Below are 20310 nucleotides of genomic sequence, written 5' to 3'. Positions count from 1 at the left end.
TCTATGTCCCCTAAAAAATGTATATATTCCTGTTGTTTGTTAAACTTGTTTTATTTTTTTTTAATTTTTTATTTATTTATTCATTTTAGAGAGGAGAGAGAGAGGGAGAGACAGGGAGAGAGAGAGGGAGAGACAGAGAGAAAGAGAGAGAGGGGAGAGAGAGACAGGGAGGAGGAGCTGGAAGCGTCAACTCCCATATGTGCCTTGACCAGGCAAGCCCAGGGTTTCGAACCGGCGACCTCAGCATTTCCAGGTCGACGCTTTATCCACTGCGCCACCACAGGTCAGGCTCACTAAACTTGTTTTTATTATAGAAATAATGTAGTACTTGGTTATAAAAATGCAGAAGGAACAGAATATTATAAAAGAATTTAACCCTTTTTATTCCCCCTTGGTACCTCCTTACCACAGCTCTCAACCATAACCACTGTCAGTGGTGAAATAGAAGGAATAGTCTGTTCTGACACCCTGCTTCCTCTCTCTGCCACTCAATTTGTGTAATCACAGCTTTTAGTTTTCCTAGTAGTTACCTTATCTTTATGTAACATACTTAAAGAGCTTTTGTTAACAACTTAAGACAGTTTTTATTTCAGTGAAAAGTGAAAAAACCTGGTGGTTAGCTTTCTTACCTCTTCCTTCGTCTCTTGCTGTTGGGTAGTTTATATTACTCATGGTAGAGAGCTCTTTATGTTGTGTTATGTTGTCTTCCATGCTTTGTCTATGGCTTGATTCTGGAAGTACATGATTATGTAAATGTTACTCACCATCTAAATGAAGTGTAATTTGATAAATAAGTGGAATATTCAATTCTATATCACAAAATTTTGACAGTCTTTCTAGTGTCAAATATAATGAATTCTTTCATTTTTTCCCAGCTTTCATCATTTTTTCCTTGATCCTACACAACAAATTATTTGAGTCCATTTTCCTTATTCTCTCTCTTGAACATGTGCACTCTTCCTCTCTTTCTTGATGCTGTTCCTCTATATATTAGTCTCATTCTTTTCTGGATTACATCTTTGAATGAGTTTTCTTATAAAAGCATGGAAAAAAATTTCCTGAGTTTTTACATCTCTGAAAATATCTTTATTTTGTCCTTTTCCTTGATAGTTCGGTTGGGTAGAGTTATAGATTCGAAGCCTTTTTTCACAGACCTTTGAAAATATCTCTCCTTTCATTTTTAGTGTCCAGTGTTGCTAATAATAAAGCTGATAACAATGAGATTCTCATTCCTTTTTAATTAATGCTCAAAACCTTTTTCTCATCCTAGAGTTACTCATTTTTAATAGCAGCTTTAATCTTTTTAAAAAGTTGCAGTATTCTTTCAAATGTCTCCTGAGACTTAAGATTCTTTTAACTATTTCTCCTTTTGTTCTATTTATTTTCCATAAATTTCTGGTGATTCTTAGTTGTTCGTTTTAGTGAAAGACTACATTGAGATTAAAATAGGGATTTGACACAAATTTTCTTTGTACTTATGTCTTTCTCCTTGTTGGCCTCTCCCTGAATAGCTGACACAACAGGCTTGAATTAAGAATTCATGACACAAAGATTTGGAACATACATATCCTGGCGTCCAACAAGCATGCTGTAACTGTTGTCAAAGGAGATTTTAGCCTGTGAATATCCTAGTGCTTTTGTATATGAATTTTCCTCCTTTTTTCTCCACGTAGTGTGTCTCCGAGACCTAACATCTACAATAGAAACCCTTCCATCACTGATTGTCACTCCCTAGAACTTGATAATGTTCAAGTCAGTCCCTTCTATCCAGCAATATTTCTGTGGCATAAAAGCATAAGGGCGTGGAAAAGAATACTTTGCTGATTTTAGCAAAGCCATTTTTATATCAAATTTTACTAATGAATTTAGTAGCTGATAAGTTTTGTACAACACTTCAAAGTTTTAACCTTATTAATAATAGTTACCAGCACCATAAATATAGACATAAAATTAGCCTGATAGTGGTAGTAAAAACGGGCCTAAAAGCAGGAAAAGAAATTTAAAACTTAAGTCTGAGACATAACCCCTGCTTTCCGTGGAGGATGAAGGCTGGAGTCTGGCCCCTGGGATGGAATTCTAGTGTACTGTGTCTCCTTATGGGCTGCAGGCCTAAAGGCAGTACTTGGAGTGTGGGTCTGGTTTGCAGCATCGTGTGGGGACTTTGGAAAACCTCAGGCCTTTGTTCTGGACTGCCGGTGCCCACAAGTGCCTGACAGGGACAAACAGGAATCTTCTCTGGAATAAGACACTACTTATCCTGGTCCTCAAGTTATTTTTACAAATCAATTTTCAAATACAACCCCAGGTAAAAAAAGAAAAGATAATAAGATACACAAAGAGACAAGACAGTACAAACCAAAAGTAGCAAAAACAACAAGAAAACTCTGGAACTCTATCAGACAGCATTGTGAAACAAATATTATATTTATTATGTTTATAGAGATAAAAGCCAAGCTTAAAATATTCAGCTGAGTACCATTAAATTCTAGAATTGAACTATATACAATAAATTAAGGCCTCAGTGACTGAGGCTGATAGTAGTTTAAACATATTAGAATTAATAAGCTGGAAATGAGAAAACAAAAATCTGGGTGGGGCCCTGGCCAGTTGGCTCGGTGGTAGAGCGTCGGCCTGGCGTGCAGAAGTCCCGGGTTCGATTCCCGGCCAGGGCACACAGGAGAGGCGCCCATCTGCTTCTCCACCCCTCCCCCTCTCCTTCCTCTCTGTCTCTCTTCCCCTCCCGCAGCCGAGGCTCCATTGGAGCAAAGATGGCCCAGGCGCTGGGGATGGCTCCTTGGCCTCTGCCCCAGGCGCTAGAGTGGCTCTGGTTGCGGCAGAGCGACGCCCCCTGGTGGGCAGAGCGTCGCCCCCTGGTGGGCGTGCCGGGTGGATCCCGGTCGGGCGCATGCAGGAGTCTGTCTGACTGTCTCTCCCCATTTCTACCTTCAGAGAAAAAAAAAAAAAATCTGGGTGGGCCTGACCTGTGGTGGCGCAGTGGATAAAGCGTCAACCTGGAAACGCTGAGGTTGCCAGTTCAAAACCCTGGGCTTGCCTGGTCAAGGTACATATGGGAGTTGATGCTTCCTGCTCCTCTCCCCTTCTCTCTTTCTCTCTCTCCCTCCCCTCTCTATAATGAATAAATAAAACCTTAAAAAAAAATCTGGGTGGCAATACATATATGAGACAAAATAGATTTTAAAACAGATTCAGTTTAGAAGTGAGAGGCATCCCCATCATGATAGAGGGGTGCTCCAGGTGACAACTCCGTGTCTGAAATGGAGAGCAGCCAGGTCAGATTTGTTCTAGAGGGTGCAATTGGAGTACGTGTGAGATGGCTGAAATACTGGGCGCTAATTTGGACAAGTGAAGGAGTGTTCTGGCATGAAATTTCAAGTGTTAAACCAAAGTCAGGAACAAAATAGGACAATAACTTCAGAGAAAATAAAGTTAGGCAGAAGAGGAAAAGTAATCATGATACAGTATTAATGCATGGCTCTGCTGTGAGTAACGTTTAAGAAGTCATGATAATATAAACATGGAGTGTTCATTCAGCCAAAATTATGCTCTATTGGGAAGGAGGGAGAAGGCTGGAAGTGTGAAAGAAAGCTAAAGGTCTGTTTCTCACAGGAAGGAGTGGGTGATACTTAAAACTCAAAAATCAATCAGGCCTGACCTGTGGTGGCGCAGTGGATAAAGCATCAACCTGGAAATGCTGAGGTCGCCAGTTCGAAACCCTGGGCTTGCCTGGTCAAGGCACATATAGGAGTTGATGCTTCCAGCTCCTCCCCCTTTCTCTCTCTCTGTCTCTCCTCTCTCTCTCTCTCTCTCTCTCTCTCTCTGTCTTTCCCTCTCCTCTCTAAAATGAATAAATAAAAAATTAAAAAAAAAAAAAAAATCAATCAGAACTGTAAGCAAGCCGTTTAAGAGTGAGAGCAATGGCCTGACCAGGTGGTGGCGCAGTGGATAGAGCATCGGACTGGGATGTGGAAGGACCCAGGTTCGAGTCCCCGAGCTCTCCAGCTTGAGCGCGGGCTCATCTGGCTTGAGCAAAAAGCTCACCAGCTTGGACCCAAGGTCGCTGGCTCCAGCAAGGGGTTACTCAGTCTGCTGAAGGCCCGTGGTCAAGGCCACATATGAGAGAGCAATCAGTGAATAACTAAGAAGTCGCAACGCGCAACGAAAAACTAATGATTGATGCTTCTCATCTCTCTCTGTTCCTGTCTGTCTGTCCCTGCCTATCTCTGCCTCTGTAAAAAAAAAAAAAAAAAAAAAAAAAAAAAAAAAAGAGCGAGAGCAATGAATATTAAAGCAGTAAGCTAAAAGAATTAAAAGTAGTTGTCTCTGCCCAGGTGGTGGCACAGTGGATAGAGCATTGGACTGGGATGGGATGCAGAGGACCCAGGTTCAAAACCCCGAGGTTGCTGGCTTGAGCGTGGGCTCATCTGGCTTGAGCGTGGGCTCATCTGCTTGAGCGCGGGCTTGCTGACTTGAGCGTGGGATCATAGACATGATCCCATGGTCACTGGCTTGAGCCCAAGGTTGCCTGCTTGAGCAAGGTGTCACTCGCTCTGCTTTAGCCATCCTGGTCAAGGCACATATGAGAAAGCGATCAATGAACAACTAAGATGCCACAACGAAGAATTGATGTTTCTCATCTCTCTCCTTTTCTGTCTGCCTGACCCTTTCTATGTCTGTCTGTGTATTTAAACATGTTAGAATTAATTACACACACACACACACACACACACACACACACACACACACACAGTAGTTGTCTCCGTATAGCAACTAAAATAAGAGGTGGGCTGGGAATTAATGTTTTTAGTAACAAGTGTTGAGGAATTATATGCATTTGTAATTTTGATAAATGTAAAACTAAATTGGGAAGAGCCATTTGACATTTCTAAAAGCATTTTCTTTTAGTAAATAAGAATTATGTTTATCATTTGATTTTTAGCTTAGATTTGTTTTTCTTGGCTGCTTTGTTTTTTGGGGGGTTGGTTTTTAGGGTGAAGGTGGGTGGCCATTGACTTGCTTTAAATCTAGGAATTTATATGGCTCCTTTCACAATTTAAAAAGTGACTTTACTAAATAAACTGTTTAAAATGTGTTTTAGGCGTGGCTTTAGCTGTTATTCTCTGTAACACCCGGCATATTAGTGACCATGTTTTCCTAGAAGCTGCAAAGGTAAATGCGGTTTTTTTGGTTGTTTTTTTTTTTGTTTGTGTGATTTTTTAAATTAAAGCTGGGGAAGGGCCTAGGATAAGAGATGCAACGGGAGACGCCTAGGCGGGGCTGCTTTGGGTCTCTAGAAATGTTGTGGGAAAGAAGTGAGCCAAGGCGGGGCTGCTGTGAGCTCCCTGGAAAGTCAGAGAGAAGGGGGCCTTGAACCCGGGTTCTGGGGGTTAGCACTGGCTGCTGCTAACTCATTGCATCTCTGATTACAAGTCTTGTGGGGTCCCTTAGAGTTTAGGAGGTGCATGCCTCTGGGAATGAAGAGGGGGAAGGAAAGGTACTGGCTTGCTCCCAGGAGGGAGAGCATGCCTAAGTATTTAATATTGTTTGATTATTTTAGAAAGGATGAATTATAAAGATTAAAAGCAGAAAGAAAAAGAGAATGGGTTTTAAATATATGCCTTATGAATGGAAAGGAAGTTTTTCATCCTTTACTTTTCTGACTTGCCCATTTCTTTTGTATAAAATTATTTTTATCATGAGTTTTCAAATGTTTAATGGTAAGCTATTCATCCTTTCATATTTATAACACATCTGCTGTACCTGTATTATACATACCTGAAGGGAACATATTGTGACAGCATAGATAAAATATAACTCTTTGCGATTTTTTTAATGACAGTTACTGATTTATTTGGAGTAGTGGGAGCTCCCAACTTGGCAATATGAGTTTTGAAGAATTCACATTAGTACAGATATTGATGTTTATTTTCATAGTAGCTGTTGTAATTTTCTGTATGTTAAGTAGAATATTTCCATAAATCTTTAAATCTAGTTAATTCTCTATTGTTTAGTAGTGAACAGTTTTAATTTCTGCAAGGCTTTAAGTGTATTTCTGCCAGAAACTGGAGTATTATATTACCTGTATTATTCTCTGCTCCCCCAACTGTTTTTTATTTTTTTAGGTCTCTATTATTCTGTGTTATTTAAACAAACAAAAATAAAGTTCTGTTTTCCTCTCTAGGCACTGACAAATCAACTGACAGATAAAGAGCTAGCTCAAGGAAGACTTTACCCACCTCTTGCTGATATTCAGGAAGTTTCTATTAACATTGCTATTAAAGTAAGTAATAGCTTATAACTCTTTATGGAAATTTTAGTTGCATATTTTCCATGTAAGTAACAAGTCAATTAAAGAAAAATTGAAACATTTAGAGGGTGCAAAGAAGAAATTTTAGGTCACCAATATTTGACTAAAATGTAACCCACATTATTTTGGGTTGGTTGCCTTTTAGTCCTTTTTCTTCCCAAACATACGCGCATACATAGGCTCACACATGTCCAGTCACCTGTGCCTGTTTTTATAATTGCTTTTTCACTGCACTTTTTTCCACTTAATACATTGTAAGCCTTTTTCCATGTAATTCAATAGTAATTCTCGTGGTGATCATTAATGCTGTATGGAATTCTCTTTCCTTATTATATCATAATTAGTTAACCATTTCTCTTTGGACATTTAAGTGCTTTTCATTTTGGTAGAAAAAATATTATAGTGAACATCCTTAGATAAGTCTTTATATGCATTTGTGATTGCCTTTCCTTAAGATAAATTTCTGATCATAAGGATGAAAGTTATTAACATGCTAAGGCTGCTGATACATATTGCCAAATACTTCTTCAGAAAAAAGCACTGATTAACATTGTACCATTAGATGTGAGTGTATTTGTTTTCCCTTTGCCAGGACTTAGAATTATTACTTTTTAAATGTTGTGAATTTGATATGTAAGAATTATATCTTACTTTTATTTAAAGCACTTACTTTATTGTGTTTATTGAAGCATCATATTTTTCTGTGAATTGCCTATTCATGTCCTTTGCTTGTTTTTATATGATATTTGTCTTTCTACTTTCTAATAGTGATTTATAAGAGTTCTTTATAAAGGGTAATGATCATTCAGTTTGCTGCATGCAGGTATTGTCAGTTATTTTAACTCTTGGAATTGTTTGAAGTGTCATTTTTCAAAAGCTTTTTCATGAAATTGTTAAATTTTATGGATTGTTCCTTACTTTTTTGAATGTGTTTTGTTTTTTTTTTAATTTATTTATTCATTTTAGAGAGGAGGGAGGGGGAGAGAGAGAGAGAGAAAGAAAGGGGGGAGGAGCAGGAAGCATCAACTCCTATATGTGTCTTGACCAGACATGTGCAGGGTTTTGAACCGGCAACCTCAGTGTTCCCAGGTCGATGCTTTATCCACTGCGCCACCAGAGGTCAGGCACTTTTTGTGAATGTTAATGCCTTCTCCCACTCCCGAATTATGTAACTATCTAATTCTGTTTTTAATAACATAAAACTTTTTAATCCTGCTGAGATTTATTTTAGTGTATGATATGAGACAGAGAGATATTTTCTTCTGAGTAGTTAACGAGTTGCCTGACCACCAACTGCTTAAGAATACTCCTTTTATTAGCATTAAATATTTGAATCTATGACTAGGAATCTGTCCTTGACCATATTTGTCTATCATTAGTCACTATTTTAATTATTATAGTACATATAAAGTATACTATTTGAGACTATATATTTCCCATCATGAAATATACTGAAATCAGTATTTTCAGTATTGTCTGTCCTCAATGGTTTATTCTTTTGGATGAATTTTTATATCTTTTTTTTTAATTTAAAGAAAACCCTGCAACTGCATTAAAACTGTCATATTTATAAATTATGTACCATATTTCCCCATGTATAAGACGCACACGTTTTCGAAACATTTGGGGTCTAAAGACTGGATGCATCTTATACATGGGTGTAGATTTTTTTACTTGCATTTCCCACTTTTTGCACTTGTTTTTGTGCTCATTGTTGAATACAGTGATAAAGAGTTGTATGAATTTTATGATGAATAAAACTTGAGTTTTATAACTTTATATAATACTTTTTTTTTTCTCAAATCTTCGGCCCCCAAAATAAGGTGCGTCTTATACATGGAATATGGTAGGTCTTTTTAATTGAGTCCTTCAGTATTGACTCTTCCCTATTCAGTATCTCTCTCCACATAGATTTTTGGTGATTACGTCTTTCAATATAATTCTGTTGTTCTCTTCATCTAAATGTGTGTCTCTTATTTTCCTAGATACTTAAAACTTTGATATACTATGTAATAAAGGTTTTCTATCTATATATATTTTCTTGCTGGTCATTTCTGATATATAGAGAAGGTATTAATTTTCTGAACTTATCAGATAACTAGTTTCTTTACTGAACCATCTTAATTCTTTTAATAGTTTCTCAGTCCTTTTTTTAAGATTTATTTTAAAATTCATTTTAATGAGGGGAGAGAAAGAAAGAGAGAAGAGGGGAGAAGCAGGAAGCATCAACTCCCATATGTGCCTTGACCAGGCAAACCCAGGGTTTCGAACCAGCAGTTTAAGTGTTCTAGGTCGATGCTTTATCCACTGCGCCACCACAGGCCAGGCCTCTCAGTTAATTCTTTTGGAATTGTTGAGGTTTGAACTTTCTGCAAATAATTTCTTGTTTAAAAAACTATGTGTAGGCCCTGGCCGGTTGGCTCAGCGGTAGAGCATCGGCCTGGCGTGCGGGGGACCTGGGTTCGATTCCCGGACAGGGCACATAGGAGAAGCGCCCATTTGCTTCTCCACCCCTCCCCCTCTCCTTCCTCTCTGTCACTCTCTTCCCCTCCCGCAGCCGAGGCCCCATTGGAGCAAAGATGGCCCGGGCGCTGGGGATGGCTCCTTGGCCTCTGCCCCAGGCGCTAGAGTGGCTCTGGTCGAGGCAGAACGACACCCCGGAGGGGCAGAGCATCACCCCCTGGTGGGTGTGCCACCCCTGGTGGGCGTGCCAGGTGGATACCGGTCGGGCGCATGCGGGAGTCTGTCTGACTGTCTCTCCCCGTGTCCAGCTTCAGAAAAATACCAAAAAAATTTAAAAAAATAAAAAATAAAAATACTATGTGTAGCTCTTTTTTCTCCCTATCTTATTAAATTAATTGGTTCTTACGAACAGTTATAAGCAACTAGATTAAGAAGGGCATTTTTGTATTTTAATATTACATGTGATGGTAGTTTTGGCTGAAAGATTTTTTTTATATTTAAAGAAGTAGGTTTCTATTCCTAGTTTATTAAGATTTTCTTAAAAAAAAAAAAAGATTTTCTTAAACACCAGGATTAACATAAACTACATTTTTTACTTCTATACTGATGATCATAAGATTTTACCCCTTTGACTCTCAATGTTATTGTTGTATTCTTTTAATACTCATAAACTAACTAAAGACTGGGATTTGGGAAAGGATGATGTATTTAGGAAATAGTAGTCAAACCAGTTGAGTTGAAGTCTTAAACATAGGTAGAAAAATGGCCTAAGACAAGATTTGAAAGTTATCTTAAACTTTTATAACACCTAAATGCCAGACTGAAGAGTCTGAATACCTTACTATTGCAAAACTGGAAGATTTTAGAGCCCAGAACTATGTAGCATAAGTAGAGTTCAACATTAGAATTCATAGTGATATTACAGGTGGGACAGATTTTGGAAGATACCAGTCCCTTAAGAGATTTATTGGTATGTCTAAATGAAAGGTAGTAACAGGAGTAGATCTGGGTTTGGGGCTGGTATGGGCACATAGCCTTAGGGTCATTTCTCTTCCCCTTTCTCAGGGGTAGAGAGTTGGCTCCTTCTCCATTGGCTTAAGACTTTCCTTTTTAGGAGCAAGGGATCAGGAGAGAAGGCAGGACTTCGTGTCTGTCCCCCACCCCAGCCCATACCTCCCGAGCATTTCTGTATAGCTACCAGTCTCCTTGTGCACGACCAAGGAAAACTCTGCTCTCTTGTCTTGTCCCCCATCATTTCTGTGGATACAATTATGTTTCCTACGATAGACTAGAAAATAATTATTTGCCATTACAAAATACAGTGAGATTGAGTTCTAGGACCAAGCATTATGATTATTTAAGGTTTTATTGATTGATTTTACAGAGAGGAGAGAGAAAGGCAGGGGGAGAAATAGGAAGCATCAGCTATCATTATTGGCTTCTCTTTGTGCCTTGACTGGGCAAGGCGTGGGTTTTGAACCGGTGACCTTAGCATTCCAGGTCGATGCTGTTTATCTACTGCTCCACCACAGGTTAAGCAAGAATTATTTTTAATAACCATCATCTTTTGTTAAATTTTTCTTTTAGAAAGCTAAAATGAACTTTCATGGTGGTCACCATTTGAAATTGGAATTAGAGGAGAAAGACATAATTATTTGAATATTTTCACAATGTGTTACTATATATTTTTAAAGTTAAAATAAAATCATAACTTGAACTTACTGTATAACAGACAGGTACTGTGGTACCCTGTGAGGAAGTTTTTCCTACTACCTCATTTTACATCAAAACAGGCTCAGAGGGCTTAGGCTCACCAGCAGTCATGGCGTGTGGCTTGGTTACCAAGATCAGAAATTCACTTAAGCTCATTTAGGTGGGAAATAAACTAGCTTAATCGTTTAGGGTCTGCGATCTAAATTCAGAATGCTTTGGGTTTAAAACACAGCTCACTTAACTACCTTTGGCAAATTACTTTTAAATTCCTCCTACTCTGGTGTCTTCATATGTAAAATGAGGAAAACAATAATAGCACTTCCCTCATTTGGTTCTTGTGAGAATTAAATAAGATAAGCATGTAAAGCACCTAGAACATGCCTGGTACTCAGTGATCGTGCTGAGTTGCTTTGTGTATGTTTCGGCCCCGACTTAATAGTTCTAGTGTCCAATACTTGATTTATAATAGTTTTTATGTTTCTTACTCCTAATTCTAGAGCAAAAACACTGGGCTCACTTTGGGTTGGATTTTCACTGCACTCCAGTCAGCTAAGACTACACATGGTTTTAGTAGGACTGTGGTGAGAAATGACGTGGGCTGGGCGGGTTACCCAAGTAGGTTACTAGACTGACGCAGTTCAGCTTAAAATGGTTTGTTGGATTGTCAGGAATTCGGGGTGAGGAGGTGACTTTAAACACGTCAAACTTATGGTAAGATTGCAGATGATTTTTATTCATCTTTTAAAAACTTTTCAATAGTTTCAAAATGTTTTGAAATGAGACAAAGTAATGTTATGTTTTACTTGAAAAAAAAGAAATGTCATTGTTTAAGATTTATTTTCTGTGTTTTAATAGTACTTTTTCTCTCACATAGGTTAATACTCATAACCTACACAGTAATCTTATTTACTTTTCAGGTCACGGAATACCTCTATGCTAATAAAATGGCTTTCCGATACCCAGAACCTGAGGACAAAGCCAAGTACATTAGAGAAAGAATATGGCGAAGTGAATACGACTCCCTGCTGCCAGATATGTATGAATGGCCGGAATCCGCCACGAGCCCGCCCCCGCTACAGGAATAGAAGTGCTACCAAACTCGCCGTGCTTCAGGGAACCCCTTTTTTAAGACAAAGATATAATGTTCTCAAATCTATGGGTTTTTCTGTTTCATTCTCCCCACTGCTTTGCCTGACTTTTCCCCGTGAATCTACACTTCTGTGTGGGATAGACGCGCTAACAACATGTTAATGCCCACCAGCACCCTGCCTTCAAGTAACCATAATGCTTTCATTCTGATTTGTAGCTCATCCCACATCAAAGAGATGTTAAAAATGTATTTGTTAATGTGTTCACCTGTGCTCTTGTACACACTTTCCCAAGTATTTGCTATTTACCATTATAGGTAATAATCTCTTTCCCAGCTCTAAATTTTAGGGCTACTAAAATACAGACTTTTGTGGAGATGAGCACAGAATTTTGAGAAAAAGCTAAATTTAACCAAATTCTAAGAACAAATTGTCTAAAGTGTTTTTTTATTTCTTCTTTATGCTCTGAAATTCCTTTCCAGTATATAGATCTAGAGAAATATGAAAAATCTACTCTATTATTTATTTCCTGGAACTAACTTAAGGCTTAACTATAACATTGTGAGAGAGAAATGGAAACTACCGCTGCCCTTAGACAAATTTTAAAAAGAGTCATTGTTTTTAACAGTGTATAAAAAAACATAGTGTAACTTTTTTATTTAATAAAGATAAATTTGATTGCTTCAATTATGCTATTTTATTGCCCAAGTAAAAATTTAGCTTTGCTTATTATGAAAAAAGATATATTTTCATCTGAATTTATAGATGCTTCTAACAAGGGGGGTTATAGGATACCTAGTGCATAAATTATGGCTGACATCATGACTTTAAACAAAGTAGTCATATGTTTCAGATCTAGGTAAGTCATTTAACTGAAGACATTGTACCTCTATTATAATGGTGATGCTCTCTTATTTGAGATAATTTTGAAATGTTTCTATGGGATATTTCTTTTAATAGCATTAGTGACGATTTTCTCCACTAAAGATGAATTTAATTTAAAAAATGTTTCATTGTATAGAGAGAAGAAAGAGATAGAGAAATGTTGATTTGTTGTTCCACTTATTTATTTTATTTTATTTTTTATTTATTTATTTTTTTTAACAGGGACAGAGAGAGGGATAGATAGGGACAGACAGACAGGAACAGAGAGAGATGAGAAGCATCAGTCATCAGTTTTTCATTGCAACACCTTAGTTGTTCATTGATTACTTTCTCATATGTGCTTTGACTGCAGGCCTTCAGCAGACCAAGTAACCCCTTGCTCGAGCCGGTGAGCTTTTTTGGGGGGTTCAAGCTGGTGAGCTTTTTTTTTTTTTTTTTTTTTTTTTGCTCAAGCTGGTGACCTTGGGGTCTTGAACAAGTCCTTTTGCATCCCAGTCCTACGCTCTATCCACTGCGCCACCGCCTGGTCAGGCTGTTCCACTTATTTATGCATTCATTGGTTGATTTCTTAAAAGTGCCCTGACCAGGGACTGACCCCTCCATGTTGGCTTATCAGGATGGCACTCTAAGCAACTGAGCCTATCTGGCCAGGTCTGGATTTAATTTAGAGCTAAGTGGGGATGAACAAGGTAGGTGTTCAGACCATTTTTAATAGTCTATTTTTAATAGTCCCATTTTTGTGCCATTTTTGATCCCAGTAAATTGGGTAATAATTGGCTAGTGAGACTAGTTTTTTTATGTGGTAAAATCCAAAATAACTTTGAGAGATAGTAATATTGGTATATATGCATTTAATGTGGTTGCTTTGAGGGAACAAAGTTTTTAATGTTCACTCTAGAATATTAACTATAAAAAGTTATTCAGTTACATGGCAGCATGCATGTTATTTGACTTTTCTCTCCACAGTCCTTGATATGTTAGATGTAATATTCTGTAGGGAAAAAGGGGTGTTGCTTTATTTTCATCTTTTCTACCTATAGGTAGAGATTAATTCACAATAATTTTGAATATAATTCAGCATTTTAAGAATGCTCAAAATGGCATTCCCATTTAGAGTGTGGGAAATGCAGTTGGTTAACAGTAAAATCAGAAGTCTGTGATACAAATCTATCTCATAAATTAAAGCAACTAGGTTACAATTTGTTTCTCTAAATATGCAAGGTTTATGTTTTTCATATTACCTTTGTCAAAACACAATCACTCCCAAAAAATATTCTCTGTGAAATCTTGATTTTAGTTTACAAATGTAAATAATTACTAATCTGCTCTTTGCTTAATGCTTATTGAAAGTAGGAAAATGTGCTGAATTTCACTTTGTAATTTTACTAAGATGTTTGCTTATTAATATGGCTAGTACAGCCCCCATGGAAATTATAAATATTTCAAGGAAAAACAAGGCCAAATAGCATACAGCCTACTTAAATAAGAGAATTTTTTTTTTTTTTATAGAGACAGTCAGAGAGGGATAGACAGGAACAGACAGACGGGAATGGAGAGATGAGAAGCATCAATCATTAGTTTTTCATTGCGACACCTTAGTTGTTCATTGATTGCTTTCTCATATATGCCTTGACCGTGGGCCTTCAGCAGACCGAGTAACCCCTTGCTCGAGCCAGCGACCTTGGGTCCAAGCTGGTGAGCTTTGCTCAAACCAGATGAGCTCGCGATCAAGCTGGCGACCTTGGGGTCTCGAATCTGGGTCCTCCACATCCCAGTCCAACACTATCCACTTCGCCACCGCCTGGTCAGGCAATAAGAGAAATCTTATATGTATATATTTTAAAAGCTACTTAATCTCATTATGTGCTATTTACCAACAGCTATTTTAACAAGTAACAATTATTGGATGTAAATTAAAGAAGAAAATTTATTTAACATTAAAGCTAAGAATAGAAGCGGAAATTACCAGCATGCTGGGACAGGGGTCTCATCATGGCATCAAAATGGAAGAGAAACAAACATTTGGATTTCTATGGAAACATTTACCTAGTAAGAAGGTATTCTGAAAAATAAATGGAGAGTCATTTTAATTCTTTTGAATAAAGAAGAAATCCTGTAGATCAGTCTGTCAAAAATTATTTAATAGGGAAAAGTGAGAATTTATGATTTTTTAAATCTGCATCTACCACACCTGTAGTATGAAACAGATTGGATAAATAGTGAGGGTAAGGTTTATTTACTATAATGGGAAAGGTGTTAAAAATTTTGGTTAAAAACCTTTCTAAAGAATGGATTCTTAACCAGAAAGTTGCCTCAGAAAGTCACTGAGAAGGTTCTTTAAAATGCAGGGGCCTCTTCCCCTCCTTCCAGGTCCCATGGACCGGTGGGGCCCACAGTTCTGCATTTCTGACAAGCTCCCAGGTGATGCCCAGCTGCTAGTACAGAGGATGTACCAAATGGCATTGCTCCCGAGTACCGAGCGTGGTGTGCAGTTTCAGTTCTGTGCTCATAGGGTATGTGCACCGTATATGAAAACAATAACTAAATTATGTTCTTATAAAGAATTTCTTCCATCTATTTTTCTGTGTAGTTTTCAAACGATGTTTATAAGAACAAAAACTAGTACAGGACTTTTAAACAGATTTTTCGGAAAATGCATAACTAGAATACTGTTCAATTTTAAATTATTGATTTTAAATGTTCTTACTAAGTAAAGCCTAGCAACCAGTTTTCATTGATAAAAGATCAGCTATCAAATGGACATTTGTTTCTTCTCTAGGTTTTCTCATGATATGAGTTAACCCTAGCCTTTGTCTTTCTCTAAATTTTCGGCCCCTGGAAAAATAAGATTCTACACTCTCTTTTGCAAAGGAATTACTAATAAATTAGACCAAAGCATATTTTTAAGGGGTGTGGAGCATTATTTACTGTTATCAGATAACTAAGAAAGCCTTAAGGGGATAGTAGAGGAGTAGGAGAAACTGTCCTATGGAAAAAAATTCTTCATTCAAATGCTCCTCCGGCTTCATTCCTAAACCCACTCAGTGTCCCTCAGAGGTAGTTTCCTCATACAGTTGAACAGCTCCAGTGTTAGTGAATTCACCAAAATGAAATCAGCTCTGTTGAATATGCATAATACTTGAGGCCATTAATATAAATCTCAAAGCTCTCCACTGGGAGTCCATTTAAAGGGACTATCCTAAAGAAATGGAACCAATATTACATTTCTTTCCCAGGCAAGATTACACATGTTCAGGTGCAGACACATTGTGATTTCATAGCAAATGGAATAGAGTCATTATCTACTTTGGCTCCGATTTGTGATTTGTATTTTGATGTACATCTAAATGTTAAAGTGAAAGAAATCCTCTAAAAATAAGCTAAAGTAACATTTTTAATATTTAAAATATTCAAGATAATTCAACTGCAGAAATTTCACCCTCATCTGAAGTCAGGATGTCTCCATGTGAGCAAAGAAAAGCTCAATGCTTTGTTTCAAATTTTCATAAATTCAACTGGGCCTAATTAGGACATGACTCTTATTGCCTGATTTGCTTAATCCTTCCCAGGAGTTACTCAGATAAACTAGTGATTAGATTTTAAAACAATAATTATCTTTCTTTCTTGGACAAGAAAAATTGTGCTTGTCAGAGAGAGAAAAGTTAAGTCAGGGTTTGATACGGAAATGTGTTCATAGTTCAGTTGCATAATATATACAAATTAAGGTAAATGACTTTTGGATGCTTTATAACAGGTTTTTGCTGGTAAACTTTTTCATTTGGCTATTTAATCTTTTTTTTTTTTTTTTTCCAGATAAAAACTTATTTGCCACTTTGCTGTTTGGGAAGTTATCTCTACATTCAGCATACTTTTTAAAATACTAAGACTAAGTGGAGCCTTGGCTGGGCAGCTCAGTTGATTACAGTATTGTCCCCATATGCCAAGGTTGTGGGTCAGGGCACAATGAGCAACTAGTGAATGCATAAATAAGGGGAACAATAAGTCGATGTTTCTTCCCTCCCCCCCCCCAAAATCAATAAAAAAATTTAAGAAAAGACTAGGGAAATCTATTCTCCAATTTTTAGTATGTTCTAGAAAAATTGTTTTCCTAATTTTAAGTGTATATTCTCTAGCAGATCATTGATTCCTACATAATCATTGAACTATCACCTACATAGATTAGGTATATGCAATTAGCGAATAATAGTAAGTTAATTTCACAGATAGCACCTACTCTGTGCCAGGCATTGTTCTAAGTATCCTACATGCATCATATTTACTCTTCACAATCACCTGCTGTCACCTGTTTCAGAGAGAGGGCTCCAGGCTCAGGTTACACACCTTGTCCAGGCCCTCAGCTGCTAGTAGCAGGGCACAGGCTCTTAGCCTCAGTCCCTCAGGGAAGAAGCGCCTCTGTGATCAATGATTTTCTCTGGATCGTAAATACCTTATCTCCAAGAGTTGTTATTTCAGATGAAAATCTTCACCTTCTAAGATAAGTCTTAGGTCCTTTTTAATGGGTTTTACCAGTTCACTTGACTTTAACTTTGTTTCCATTTATAATTCAAATACAGTATAAACCTATTTTATTCATTAGTCTTCAACACTTTAAGTATGGGATGTAAACATAAAAGATTTGACTTTGATAAAGATTTGTTTTTGAATATGATAAATTACAGTAGATTCTCTGCCAGTTCACTAACATCTTTTGATTTATAATCTTCACAGAACCACTAACTGCTATCATTTCTGGGCAAATTGGTTGCAAGAGTCTGCCAGTGTCAATGTAAATTTGAATTGTAAGGTATATTTTAAATGATATCTATTGTATTATATTGCATATATATTACTTCCATTAAAAGGTGAGAACAGTTAGAAAGTAGTGATATGTACGTGTGGAATAAAGAATTTCTGAGGAGACCTATTTTAGCTTAATATTTGACATGGTAAATTTTCTGCCTAATGATTCATTATACTTTGCCTAATGACCTTTAAAATTAAAGCATATTTTTTGCAGTTGATACTGTGTTCCCTCTGATAATATCCCAGACATTAATTATTGACTTTCAAGGAAACCATACTTTACAAAAGTCACTGCTTAGCTTTTCTCACCTTTGTATTTAAGATGAAGAGATGGAATAGTCTTGCAGTTATTGTTTATGGGAATACTAGTGTAAGAGGAATGCCTTGTGTAGAGTATGTTATACCAGGTTGACTTGTAAACAGGTGGTTCCAGGAATCAGTCTAAAACCTTCATAATGATGTGAATTATTTTTCTCTTTTGTGATATAATGAAATGTGTGTATTTTCTTAGTAAAAATTTCCTATGCATAAAAAAATTGGTTATGACTTTGTTTTTAAAGTCCAAGTTTTTAAAACTTGATGTTATTAAACCTTAAAACACACCAGAACGCTTGACCCCTTGGGAGTAATTGTTAGACTTAAATTCAGAAGTGGAGCACTAGTCGTGCTCCTCATCTTTTTCCTTCCTTTCGTTCTGCTTTCTACTCACTTTCTTTCCTTGTACGTTAATCATAGCGGTAAAGGAATTATTTCTTCTCACCTCTTCTCTCCTCAGCACATACACATCCCAAATATTAAAGTACTAAATCAGGAACAATTACTAAGTCAAGAAGTGTTCAGCATCACCTATGAAGCCAACTTGCTGAAAAATAGACCCTGAATGGGAGCACGCCCCTAGATTTAAGGCCCATGTGATAGGAAATACGGAAGACAGGATATGTTCAATGATTCCACAGGGGTGCAATCAGCAAGTTCAGAATTTGGGAAATTCTACAGGACAAATGACCCAATTGCTTCCACAAATAAATGGCAAGAAAAAGAGGAAAAAAAGAAACTTAAAAAGAGAGACTTAAGAGACTTCTACCAAGTGCAATGTGTAAATTATTGGATCCTGATTGAAACAAACCAACTGCATATGAGACATTTGGGGAATAATTAGGGACATTTGAACATTGAGCAGTTATTAGATATTAATAAATAAGGATGCTATAACAAATTAGATATTAAGGAATTGTTAACTTTTAGGTGAGACAATATTATAATTTAAGTTTTTTAAAGAACTTTAATTTTAAAAACTTTATATTTTAATTTTCTGACTTACAGAAGTAGGCTTCCGCTGGATTAAGCAGTGGTGCAGTGGATAGTGTTGGCCTTGGACGTGGAGGACCCAGGTTTGAAACCCCAAGGTCGTTGGCTTGAGTGTGAGGTTACCAGCTTGCATATGGGATCATAGACATGACCCCATGGTCACTGCTTGAACCCAAAGATCACTGGGTTGGCCGGAGTCCCCCTTCCCGTCAAGGCACATATGAGAAAGCAATCAATGAACAACTAAGATTCCGCAACTAAGAGTTGATGCTTCTCATCTCTCTCTCTTAAAAAAATAAATAGGCTTCAATAGTTATGAATTGATATGAAAAATTTGAATGGTGACTGGATTTGATATTGTCTTTTTCTGATAATAATATGGTTGTATTTTTAAGTCCTTTTATATTTATATGCTGAACTGTCTACCATCATTATGTAATGGTGCAAAAAAATTTTTAAAGTTTTACTTACTGATTTTACAGAAAGAGGAGTGGGGGATCAATGAGAAGTTATCAACTCATAGTTGCTTCACTTTAATTGTTCAATTGCTTGTCATATGTTCCTTGACTCAACAAGCCCAGGGTTTGGAACTGGTGACCTCGGCGTTCCAAGTCAACACTATCCATTGTGCCACCACAGGCCAGGCAATACAAGGAATGTTTAAAAATAATCTTTAAATACAGGTTTATTTATGGGTAAAATGGCATTGTATCTGGAATTTGCTTTTGTAGGGACATGGGTTATAGGTACAAGAAGATGGACCAGATGTTACTAACTTGAAGGTGAGTGATGATTATATGTAAACAGTATTAAACAGTATTTCAAGCAAAAATCATTGCATCTAATTTACAAAGGCACTTGAATTACTTTTTTCTAAATGTTAGAATTTAACCCAAATAAGATTTTACCCTTTGAGGTTTGTATCACCCTGTGGCTATGCTGTGCTGTACCTAAGAGAACACGCCTACAATGCTTGTGGCGAGTACACAGTGGCAGCTTCAGATTTTTAAAAAAATTTTTATTTTAAATTATTGTGTTAGCATGGATTCAAGTGTCCCACTCAATATAACTTCCTCCCCCCCACCCCCTTGACCCCATTATACCCCCGTTGCCCCCTCCCCTAATTCCCTCCTGCCTTCCCTCTGGGATTTACTGTCCTGTTATCTGTATCTCTTGTGTTATGTATATATAATTTCACTAATCCCTTCACCTTCTCTGATCCCATCCCCTCATCCCCCTTCCCTCTGACAGCTGTCCCTCTGCCCCCCCCCCCCCCCCCCCCCGGTGACCCTGCCTCTGTCTCTATTCTTTTCCTCAGTTCACTTTGTTCATTAGATTCCACATATAAGTGAGATCATATGATATTTGTCTTTCTCCGCTTGGCTTCAGCTTCAGATTTTAATCAAGCATTCCCGTGTGTTCTCGGAATGGAAAAGTGGAAAAAACAGCTGAGACTCATGATCACCAGTACTGCTGATGTGAACTCTGATTCAAATATACATTGCTTTCGCCTCTTAAGGCACCTCAAGCTTAAATTTTTAGGTTCAGTGGCTGAAAGATTCGTCCGAACGAAAGAATAGAAATTACACAACTAGGTGCATGAGTGTAGCGCAGGGACAACACTCTTGATTGAAAACATTACACAGAAAACAAAACACAGAACAGTTTTCATTCTTGGCGCTCTGGCCTTCACCGGTTCTGCCCCCTCCTACTCAGCGAATTGGT

The 20310-nt window shown here is 37.4% G+C and overlaps 1 protein-coding gene across 2 annotated transcripts in view; it reads left to right on the top strand.

Moving 5' to 3' along the window:
* Window positions 1-12276, top strand: part of ME2 (malic enzyme 2) — a 45435-nt gene extending 33159 nt beyond the window's left edge. For both annotated transcript variants that reach the window (XM_066352278.1, XM_066352277.1), the window contains exons 14-16: window positions 5117-5187; window positions 6200-6298; window positions 11419-12276. In XM_066352278.1, coding sequence (XP_066208375.1) covers window positions 5117-5187; window positions 6200-6298; window positions 11419-11586 — 338 coding nt within the window. In that variant the 3' untranslated portion in view covers window positions 11587-12276. The remainder of the gene's footprint in view (window positions 1-5116; window positions 5188-6199; window positions 6299-11418) is intronic.
* The last annotated feature ends 8034 nt before the right edge of the window (window positions 12277-20310 follow it).

This window comes from Saccopteryx leptura, chromosome 11, assembly GCF_036850995.1.
Source record: "Saccopteryx leptura isolate mSacLep1 chromosome 11, mSacLep1_pri_phased_curated, whole genome shotgun sequence".
In the NCBI taxonomy this organism is placed as follows: domain Eukaryota; kingdom Metazoa; phylum Chordata; class Mammalia; order Chiroptera; family Emballonuridae; genus Saccopteryx; species Saccopteryx leptura.
Note: the sequence above shows the minus strand (reverse complement) of the source record. Positions and strands in the feature narration are given on the sequence as shown.